Source organism: Salpingoeca rosetta (genome assembly GCF_000188695.1).
Source record: "Salpingoeca rosetta unplaced genomic scaffold supercont1.3, whole genome shotgun sequence".
Classification (NCBI taxonomy): domain Eukaryota; class Choanoflagellata; order Craspedida; family Salpingoecidae; genus Salpingoeca; species Salpingoeca rosetta.
Window position 1 is genome coordinate 625,016 of NW_004754931.1, and position 10,474 is coordinate 635,489.

A 10,474-nucleotide genomic window follows, 5' to 3' on the forward strand; every position below is an offset into this window, starting at 1 on the left:
CTCGGCCTGTTCAGCACTTGTGCGCCTTGCGGGCTTTCTGCACGACATCATCCACAAGCTGCTTCAGGTGAAATGGGTCACGAGCAAGAGGCCCGTCATCCTCTTCGGCATCAATGGCATTGTTGTTGACGGCGAAAAGGGGGTAGTTGCACTCAGCAAGGTGGAAGGTTTCGCGAACGCTGTGAAGGACTTGGTTCACAGCATCGTCCTTATTGAATTTCCTCGGGTCGTTCCCTGCTCGCCGCCAAGCACGTCGCTCCTCGGTGATAGTTTCGTCCATGTGCGTGCGCACAAGGGCAGCAGGCAGGCGGTATTTCGGCAATCGTCGCAAGACGTCGTGGAGACCAGCTGACTCTGTTGATCCAAAGGCGAACACCGTGTAACTGATAAAGCGCAGGCCCATCTGCGCCACGTAGAAAGAGGATGGATGGTCGGGTGTGTCCATCCCCGGCAGGTCCCAGAGAATGAGCTGGTTGAAACGGCGCGGGGTCGGTGCGCGCTTGTCGTTGTGTGTCGTGGGCGGGTCATCCTGGCACACGTGTGCGAAAGTCTCCTTAACACGAGGCAGAAAACCGGGGTCTTCATACGCGACTCCTTGGCCGAGGACAATGAGTACACAGCGAAAGATGCAGGTCAAGGATGTCTTCCCAGAATTGTTGGGGCCAGCCACACCAACGTGGTAGAAGCTGCTGAAGTTCTCGTTGGGGAAGTGCTGCTTGAAGATGACACGCAACGGGTTCATGCAAGCGTCGGTCGGGCAAGCAAGGGGCATGTCGGGGATGCGGGCAACTGTCATGCAACCACGCCTTTGAAGCAGGACCTCCACATCTGTGTCTGTACTTGTATCCGGGCCTGCCTCAGGTTGTACGTCTTGCTCGGTCGGAATGAAATTCTGGCTTGGATCGGCTTCATTCTGCGGAGAATCACGAAACCACCAGTGATAGGCGGCGTAGCCTGCAGAGCCAACGATTCCAACAATCAAACCACCAATCACAAACTCCATGGCTAGAGGAGATAGCTTGTCAGGTCCTCAAGCACAGAAGTGCAGAAGTTGCAGGCACAGAGCAAATGACAAATGGCGACACTTCTCCGAGTTTGACTGCCCTTTCGTCTTGTTGTGTGCGTGGGCATCGCTGGTGTGTCACATAACCAAAACTCATTCGCGACCCACACATGCAGAACGGTTACATACAGCCTTACTCCTGTCCCTGCCTCTGGGGTGGTGCTGTGTCAGTGATGTGACTGTGCCAAAGTCAGTGGACATGACCAATGTGTCATGTCATATTGTGGGATAGGTTGGTACAAAATTGAGGTGAACCGCAACCAACTGCCAGTGTGACTGTGCAATTATTCTCAATGCTCGCGGTAGCACGGTGCTCTTGGCTGGTGGTCTTTGTGGAGGGGAAGTGCGAGCACTGCCTGAGCACATGAGCATTTGTCGCAATCCCCTCCGTTCCACAAGTCTGCCAGTTCGCCCTTACAAGTGCACTTCCTCCATGATCCCCATCGTCGCAGGGACTGGGCTGTGGTGCATGTTTTCCTCGCATGCAAACATGTTGGAGTGGGTAATGAGCACAGGAAGTTCATGCTTTGGTTTTGGTGTCAGCGATGGCACGGACGCGGACGACACACATGGCGACAGCCCCTATTACCTCCACGACTCAGACCAGGCACAGGAGAGAGGCGGCACGCCACCACCCAGGACCGGCTCAAAGAAGAGTGACAACCCGCTTGTATCCATCTTGGAGAAGGCGTTCCCGAACGCCAAGTTCAGCCGGTTGCGTCACATTGCAGTTGTCGGCGCCCCATGTTCGGGCAAAACGACATTGCTGCACGTGCTCCGCGCCGGTGTTGAGAAGCTCAACGGCGACAGCGAGCCTGCAGGCCGCTCCCACCACCACAGAGACAGAGGCAGAGACGGAGCACGAGACCAGCCAGCCCCGTTTCGCGCTGGACACCGCGTGTACTGGGACATGCCCGCCCTGGGGATGACAGAGCAGACTGCGCAGGAATATTTCAGCGCTGTCGGCCTCCATTCAGTGGACCTCATTGTTTTCGCAATTGGAACAACAGAGACAAAGGCCACTCATGACGCCATCGAGGAGGCGCATTTGCAGCAAGTGCCATCCATTGTGGTGCAGACGCACATGGACACCATCGCAGCAAAGGAGCGTGTCGCCTGGAGGCGAAGTGGCAAAGCACTTGGTGCGTTCAATGTCGAAGATGCCAGTCGCCAATACATAGAGTATGTCAAGCAAACCTACAGGCTTGACGAGTTCCAGTTTCAGCTGTTTGGTGTGAACGGCATCGCCAACGTGGAGGAGGAGCATCCTTTACAACGACACCTGTTTCAACGGCAACAACTCGCAGAGTGGGTGGACAAGCGCACACAGCTTCACCTCAAACAAGGCTGGTTTAGCACATTATGGTTTTGGAAGGGCGTCGAATCGAAGCGGTTTGTGTGACAACTTGGACGATGCAGTTCATGGACATCCCTGTCATTGCGTGCACTCGTTGCGTATGGGTCAATGTAGGACGCCCTGCACCTCTTTCCTCCTCTCTTACTTGCTTTCTTTCTTTCTTTGCTTCCTTCTCCAAATAAACCCAACATCATCCATCCACAAATCCACAACCAGAGCAGAACCGTCACGTTCGCTCCCATTGTCACAAACAGGATGATGCGCAGTACGATTCTTTTACTCCTTCCTTCCTCCCACAACCAACAATATGAACAACAACAGCAGCAGCAGCATTTAACACCACAAACCACGCGACGTCTGCATTGCATCGCACCACCTCCCCTTCCCACGCAACCGCGCGCACGAGCTTCAAATGACAAACTGCGACGGCAGAGGGGATCCGTTGTTGACTTCCAGCCGGCGGTGCCTCTCCTCCCTCGCCTTCTCCTGCACGCGCACGTGCCAGTGGGGGATAGCATTATTCAATCCGTGAGACACGCAAGAAAGAAACACCCTTGTCACACAACAACGGGAAACCTTCAAGCCTTGTCACTTTGTCATGCCCGCGTTTCGTACCTTTTCTGCAGCCTTCGTGGCGCCAGCCCACATGTCCCTGCGCCTGTGTGTGTGTGTGTGTGTGTGTGTGTGTGTGTGTGTGTGTGTGTGTGTGTGTGTGTGTGTGTGTGTGTGTGTTGACGAGGACAGAGTTGGTGAGCGCACAGCAACCGCACATTCGGTATCCCATCGCGACCCACATACACCGCCCCCCAAGCAAGGGGTGAAAGGAGCCATCAGGGAGCAAGGCTACTGTGCATGATGCGTTGTTGCTGTTGTTGCTGTTGTTGTTGTTGTTGTTGTTGTTGTTGTTGTTGTTGTTGTTGTTGTTGGTTGTTGGTTGGTTGGTTGTTGGTTGGTTGTTTGTTTGTTTGTTTGTCTGTTTGTTTGTTTGTTTGTTTGTTTGTTTGTTTGTTTGTTTGTTTGTTTGTTTGTTTGTTTGTTTGTCTGTTTGTTTGTTTGTTTGTTGTTGTTGTTATTTGTTGGCTGATGTTGTTGCTGCTGTTTTCTTCCTTACCCTGTGCGGGGAACGCCGTGTTTGTCCAGAAGGTCGTCCAGTCGCTCGCGTCGGCTCAGCAGCGCGTGGTGGCCGCTCTGCAATGCAACACAAGGAGCAAGACATTGATACTCAGTGACATGGAAATGAAACGAACACCAGACACCACACGAGCAGCACCTGCCTGCCACGGCCGCACCTGTCGCTTCTCTGGCGTTGCATTCCTTGACACGGGGCCGCTAATCATGGATGTCTGCGCAGATGGACGGCGCGACGAGCGACGGCTCTGACATGCGTATGTGTATGTGTATGTGTATGTGCGTGTGTGTGAGCATGCGATTGGCAATCGCAGCAACCAACAACACCAGAAGCAAGGAAGCACAGAAGCAAGAAAGCAAGGAAGCACAGAAGCAAGGAAGCACAGAGGCAAGGTACAAAGCTTGCTCTATCCATCAGCTCCTTCGTCACGACTCACGTCATACCACGACGAGGACAGGTCACGCGCCGAGCGCAGCACCGCCAGCTCATCGTTCTGCACACAACAAACAAGAACACACATACACACGAACGTGATGAATGAGTCAAAACGAAAGCAAAGGAAGCAAATGAGAACGAGGACCAGGCGAAGAGCAAGCAGGCCAAACGCTTGCCGTACACAACCACATATCACACCACACAACAACACACAACACACAACACACCTTCAAGCTCAGCTCGTGGGACAGGTACATGATTTCGGAATCGCGCTGGTCCAGCAGTTCCTGCCGTCCATTTAGTAGCATCAACATAATCAGAGACAGAACCATGAATGTGAGAGATGAACAGCATTTCAATTCCATTCCTTTTGTACTGCGCTCGTTGTTGTTGTTGTTGTTGTTGTTGTTGTTGTTGTTGTTGTTGTTGTCAGTGGCTTGCGTTCCTTGTCGAGTTTTTCTCGCACCTGCAGCTCAGCCGTGAGGGCCTTCTCGGCCTGCAGCGCCTGCATCACCTGCGATGGCTCCACCTGTGCTCTTAAGGCCTCGTTCTCGCGTCTCAGCGCCTGTGGAAGGACAGAGGAAGAAGGCAAGCAAGGCGTAAGCTGATGAACAAAGATCGTGCCTGGCGTATGATCTGCGTCAGCCAAAGAGCCGAGAGGCACAGACACACAGACACAGGGACACACAGACACACGGACACAGGTACACACGGACACACACACACACACACACACACACACACACACACACACACCACAGCACAGCTCACTCACGATAATCTCTGCCTGGAGACGGGCGCGGGACATGAGCAGAAGCGTGGCGGTTTCCTTCTCCAGCTGCTTGTTGGCGCGCTTGGACTCGAGCGCGTGCGCCCACGCCATGCTCAGCCGCTGTGTCACATCCGCAATCTGCCCAAGCACACACACACACACACACACACACACACACACACACACACAACAGACAACATGCGAGACACAATACTGCAATGAGCACAAGAACCTGCATCGTGGTTGCTCGTCTGTCCCCCTCCCGCGCGTGAAATACATGCGTCTGGAAGCGTCGCCGACGGGTAGCACACCAACAAGGACATTTCCAATATCGATGCATTGCTCCCTCCTCACCTTCTGCGGCGTGACTTTGTGTTTTGGACGTCGGGGCGAGTGCTGTGTGTCACTGAAAGCGCCGTCGCCTTCGTGTGAGTCCGAGTCTGAGGACCGCGCTTGCTCCTGCACGTGGCCACACACGCATGAGCGAACGTGACATTAATAAAATGGTAACGTGCACAGACATGGGCTCCAAAACACATATGATCTGTCCGGCAGTGCGTGCAAGCAAGCAAGCAACCGCTGTTGTGTGTTGATACGGCACAACCTCGTGCTGACGCTGGTGATCTTTTGGCGGCAGCAGGTTCATGACCTCCTGCACGTTTTCCTTGATTGTTTCATCTTTCTGTGAAGCGTGGAGCACGGCAATTTCGTGTAAGTGTGTGTGTGTGTGTGTGTGTGTGCGTGTGTGTGTGAATGTGTGAATGTGTGGGGTGAAGAGAAGGGACGGCTTGGGCGTTGGGCCAGCATGGCGCTGGCGAGCATTTCATGAACTTCATTCGCGCGAGCAAGCAAGCAAGCGAGCAGCATGGGGAGGTGGCTATTTCAAGCTGGTTCAACAACACATGTTGGTCTCTTCTCGTGTTTGATCGCCACGAACTTCGATGGCAACAGCGGTGAGCGACGGGTCCGCAAACGGCTGGTGTTTCTGGTGCAGCTTTGTCAGCAGTCGGTTCACTGCATCCTTCTGCGTTGCGGACAGGTCCTCCACTCGGTACTGCACGCGAGAGAGGAGGGCACAAGAAGCCACAAACAGTTACTTTGCAGTCAAGCAATTGGGCGAGTAATCGGGCGAGCAAGCAAGCACGCGAGCAAGCAACTGCTATCCTTTGGTCTTTGCTCAGTCAACACCACAAGGACGTCCGTTTTGCCACCACACACACACACACCTTGTGGGAGACGATGCCGAGGGATTGCAGCCAGCGCAGGCCCTCGTCTGTGCTGAGGGTGATGTCGGTGGCGTCCCACTCAAAGGTGTCCAACTGGGCCCAATCGCCCATGTGCTGCAGCTCGTCCAAGTCCACCCGTTGCCGCAGGTGAGGGGACGAGCTCGAGCTGCAAGCGTCATACAAGTCATCAAAAAACAACAACAACAACAACAACAACAACAACAACAACAACAACAACAACAACAACAACAACAACAACAACAACAACAACAACAACCAGACAAACGACGAAACAAACGGCAGGCGTGAGGTTGCTTGGTTGGGCTCTTCACAAACCAGCAGCAATCGACAGTGGCAAGAGCCACGAGGCACAAGCAAATGGCAAGAGGCACTCGAGACAGGCGATGCAAGTCACGTCATGCGTCACGTGTCACCTGCTTGACGCGTAGATTTCCTGCGTAGCGGAGTCCACGGTGACCCGACCATCGCGCACCGCATGCATCAGCTCCACTCGCCTCTCCTGCACGCGTGCATCAGCAGTGAGCCGGTGATGCAGTCTCATCAGCAAACACCGTTGCATGCAAGCAAGCAAGTGAAGCAAGTGAAGCAAGTGGAGCAATGCATCGTTCAGCAGAGCAGAACCCAAACAAACCTCTGACAAGCGGCGAATGGCGTCCCTGTCTGATGACCGTTGCGTGGCGGCGGTCGCCGTGCTGCTGCTCGTACTGTGCTTCGGCATGGCCTGTGTGCTTGTGTGCTTGCGTGCTTGTGTGATGTGTGTCTGGCTTGTGCTTATGTGTGCGTGTGTGTGCTTGTGTGCTTGTGTGTGCGCGCTATACTCCCTCGTTCTTTGATTTCCAGCCAGCTCCAGCAACAATGCCACCACAACAAGCAAGAAGCAGGCGACGCGATGATGCTGATCTCCCTTCCGGTTTGCCTGCAAGCAAGGAAGCAAAAAATACCGGCTGCCAACCGGCGCCAGCAGGCCTTCAACCAATGTCACGGTCCACAACAGAATAAAGCGTAGCAGAAAGCGTTTCACGTGGTTGCAGGCGTGAGCCGAGTTTTGGTGCAAGCCTTACACAAATGGCCAACAACCACGCAGAAGAAGAAGAAGAAGTGGATTGCGTTCAACTCAAGCTGTGTGCCTTTTTTCCTTCTCTTCTTCCACCCACGCTGCCCGCGCACACACCGCACACACACCCGCCCGCCTGCGCGTTCATCATCGACCACCTGCGTTCTCGCTTTCAAGCACAGCACTCGCACAACACCACGACGACACAATGGCGGCCATGGATGAGGAAGTGAGCACAATGCGCGAGCCATGGTACGTCTTCCGGTTTTCTGCTGCGTGAGAGAGGTGAATGAAGGTTGAATGAATGTGGTGTACGTGTTGTGGACGTGTGTGTGTCTGCATGTGTGCATCCACGTCATGCTCGGACACACACACCTGCACAAGTCCACGCGTACACATGAACACACCATACACACATTGCACACACAAGTACACACGTACACACGTACACACGTACGCAAAAGTGCACCATGCCTCCTGCTCCCTTCCCTCCCTCCCTCACACGCACACACACACACACACGCATACACGATAGCCCCTGGCGTATTCTTGATGATTGCGGTGGCGCTTTTGCCATGGGTTGCATTGGTGGCTCCGTCTGGCATGGCGTCAAGGGCTACAGATCAGCACCCATGGTACGTTCAACTGCGTGTGTGCATGTGTGTATGTGTGCGTGCGAGAAGCACGCCGTACCCTTTTCTGGACACGCAAAGTTGGATTTGTGTGCCTCTTCTCTTCAACCTAACACACCACACGACATGACGCGACACGTCATCACACGACACAGGGCCTGAAGTACAGGGAGTGCATCAACGCCATCAAGCTGCGTGCACCAACCGTTGGTGGTACGTGGTCGCATGCAGGCCTGATTGCGAACAAATGCTTCGCACACACACTGTTGCACCACACCCATTGTGCACACATCTGCACACACACACACACATCCGCATACACCCACGCACCCACACACGCCGTTCACACACACACGCCGTTCATACACTCACTCTTTCGCCTGCTGTTTGGTTTGTCACCCTTGGGACAGGCAACTTTGGTATTTGGGGCGCCATGTTCTCGTCGTTTGATTGCTCGTTTGCCGCGCTTCGTGGAAAGGATGATCCGTGGAACGCCATTGCCTCTGGCTTCGTCACCAGCGGTGTTCTTGCCGCCCGCTTTGGTGCCTCGACTGCGCTCAAGTCTGCTGTCGGCGGCGTAAGTTTCGACACGGATTGTGTCAGTGGACGCGTGTGTGGTGGATGTGGGTGTGGGTGGGTGCTCGAGCCCGTGTTTTTGCACGTGTGCGTGTCTCGTGTGCGCTCACATTACTACACGAACGCACACACACACATACACACACACACACACACACACACACACTGGCACTTCCTGTGCTCTTGTCGCCCCCTCCCCCAACTCACCGGTGTCGCAATTGTGTTTGCATGTGTGCAGGGTGTTATTCTTGCGTGTATTGAGGGCCTGACGGTGGCCATCAACAACTGGCAGACACAGCAGATGAAGCCGCAAAGACCGCAGATCATGGATGACCCGCTTGGTCCCGCGCCAGCACGGAGTTAATTGACACACACACGTATATCTCACCGCCGGGTGATGTTGGATCCTGCAGACAGGCAACGACGGTGTGGCACTGTCGTTGTTTCGGTTGGACTGTCCAAGTTGGATGCTAGTCTGTGTGTGTGTGTCAGTGGGGGTCACTTTGTGTTTTGTGTGTGTTGTTGTCTTGTCATCATCATTGTCGTGTACATTTCCTCTTGGCGTTTACTTGTTGAGCTTGTTTGAGTGCACGAAGCCACAGCACGACACAGCCTTACTATTGTCGTGTGCGTAGCTGTGTGTGTGTGTGTGTGTGTGTGTGTGTGTGTGTGTGTGTGTGTGTGTGTGTAGCTGTGCGCATCACTTTTTTGTCCGTCCCCCTCCCCCCTTTCCTCAAAGTGTGTTTCTTCCTTACCCCTCTAATTGGTTCGTAGCCTATGCCTGCTTGTCATTGTCGTGGGTGTTGTTATGTTTGCACCCCCCCCCTTTTCTTGTTGTTGTGTGCAGATGCTGAAGGATGTGCCTCGCGCGTCCCTCCATTGTCTGTTTGTCTGTTTGTCTGTTTGTCTGTTTATTCGTCGTCGTTATTTGTTGTTATTTGTTGTCGTCGTTGGCTCTTCGTCTTCCATCTTCCGTCTTCCGTCTTTGTCTTTGTCTTCTTCTTCGTCAAACCACCAACAATCAACTAGCTTCTGTTCCTACAACACCCAAGCAAGATGAGGGTAGAGGGGGAGTGAGGGGTGCGAGAAGCAGAGCAAAGCAAGCGACGCAAACAAACAAACCAAACCAAGTACGCAACGCACACATCAAGCACAACAAAAAAGGACAAGCGACGCGCATTCCCTTGGGCATTGTAGAAAAGTTGGTGATGATATGCACCATTATCGTCAGTGAGAGGACACTTGGTGCAACCTGCACGCACTCGCTTGTTTCTGTGACACCTTCACTTGTTGCTTGCTTTGCTTGTTGTGGCGCTCGCTCCTCTGACCGTTCGTTGATTGCAACGGCCAAGAAGCTCGCTGGGTGAATAACATAACCCCTTCTTGGTACACATACACACACAACACAGAGCAGCAATAAGCTCGCGCAGAAGCGACAAGCAGCAGCCATCACCACGCAGGGACTGCTTTGTTCCTCTGAGCGCAATTGCACACAAACAACAACACACAACACACAACAGCAGCAACGGCAGCGGCGGCGGCTATGGCAGGGATGACCACGATGATGTCTGTGCGCACAGAAGTGGATATTCAGGCAGACACCTTTGCAAACTGGTGTACGTACATCATCCACGACCGCCAGCCACCGCCATACGACTTCTCAATCAGGTTTGTCCCGAGACCACATGACTCACCCATTTGCACACACATATGCGACACGTTCTGTGTGTGTGTGTGTGTGTGTGTGTGTGTGTGTGTGTGTGTGTGTGCGTGCGTGTGCGTGCGTGTGTGCGTGCGTGTGTGCGTGCGTGTGTGTGTGTGTGTGTCACCGTCTCTGTCTGGGTCCTCACACATGTGCATGCGAGCGTGTTTGACTGCGTGTTTGACCGGGGTGTGGTAGTGACCTCAAGTTTGACTTGAGGGATGGCGTGCTCTTGTCGGAGCTGTTGCGAAAGCTCCTTGGGTCTGATGATGCAGCGCCCCCCTTTGGCCAGCCTGCCACGCCACAGGTCAGTCGATGCGCGCGCGTGCGTGTGTTTATGTCCGTAGGATGGCGTGGTTGCTTGAATCGTGCTTGCAAACTCAAGTGTGCAAGGAAAGGCAAACACGCACACCAACACACACACACACACACACACACACACACACACACACACACACACACACACATAACACACACACACACACACACACACACACACACACACTA

At 53.8% G+C, this 10,474-nt stretch overlaps 5 protein-coding genes across 5 annotated transcripts in view; 3 read left to right on the forward strand and 2 right to left on the reverse strand.

The window, feature by feature from the left end:
* PTSG_01708 (uncharacterized protein) overlaps window positions 1-1,003 on the reverse strand; it is a gene marked incomplete at its 5' end in the record, with an annotated part of 1,063 nt that extends 60 nt beyond the window's left edge. Inside the window, one exon of the mRNA XM_004997628.1 lies at window positions 1-1,003. This exon is cut by the window's left edge and continues 60 nt beyond it. Coding sequence (XP_004997685.1) covers window positions 11-1,003 — 993 coding nt within the window. The 3' untranslated portion in view covers window positions 1-10.
* Window positions 1,004-1,534: 531 nt separating this feature from the next.
* On the forward strand, window positions 1,535-2,465 carry PTSG_01709 (uncharacterized protein; the record flags this gene model as incomplete). Its single annotated transcript, XM_004997629.1, has 1 exon — window positions 1,535-2,465. The coding sequence occupies exon 1, from the start codon at window positions 1,554-1,556 to the stop codon at window positions 2,463-2,465; it is 912 nt and encodes a 303-aa protein (XP_004997686.1). The 5' UTR covers window positions 1,535-1,553.
* A 214-nt stretch (window positions 2,466-2,679) lies between these two features.
* PTSG_01710 (uncharacterized protein) lies at window positions 2,680-6,964 on the reverse strand. Its single transcript, XM_004997630.1, has 14 exons — window positions 6,635-6,964; window positions 6,417-6,502; window positions 5,983-6,148; window positions 5,694-5,810; window positions 5,361-5,438; window positions 5,111-5,215; window positions 4,760-4,894; window positions 4,451-4,549; window positions 4,212-4,271; window positions 3,986-4,042; window positions 3,710-3,796; window positions 3,532-3,608; window positions 3,036-3,078; window positions 2,680-2,906 (listed from the first exon to the last, which is right to left on the reverse strand). The coding sequence occupies exons 1-14, from the start codon at window positions 6,719-6,721 to the stop codon at window positions 2,829-2,831; spliced, it is 1,275 nt and encodes a 424-aa protein (XP_004997687.1). The 5' UTR covers window positions 6,722-6,964; the 3' UTR covers window positions 2,680-2,828.
* A 301-nt stretch (window positions 6,965-7,265) lies between these two features.
* PTSG_01711 (uncharacterized protein) lies at window positions 7,266-8,629 on the forward strand (the record flags this gene model as incomplete). Its single annotated transcript, XM_004997631.1, has 5 exons — window positions 7,266-7,309; window positions 7,593-7,692; window positions 7,845-7,902; window positions 8,100-8,266; window positions 8,504-8,629. 5 exons carry the CDS (start codon window positions 7,266-7,268, stop codon window positions 8,627-8,629), a joined length of 495 nt encoding a protein of 164 aa, XP_004997688.1.
* An 849-nt stretch (window positions 8,630-9,478) lies between these two features.
* Window positions 9,479-10,474, forward strand: part of PTSG_01712 (uncharacterized protein) — a 6,538-nt gene continuing 5,542 nt past the window's right edge. Inside the window, exons 1-2 of the mRNA XM_004997632.1 lie at window positions 9,479-9,933; window positions 10,166-10,274. Coding sequence (XP_004997689.1) covers window positions 9,809-9,933; window positions 10,166-10,274 — 234 coding nt within the window. The 5' untranslated portion in view covers window positions 9,479-9,808. The remainder of the gene's footprint in view (window positions 9,934-10,165; window positions 10,275-10,474) is intronic.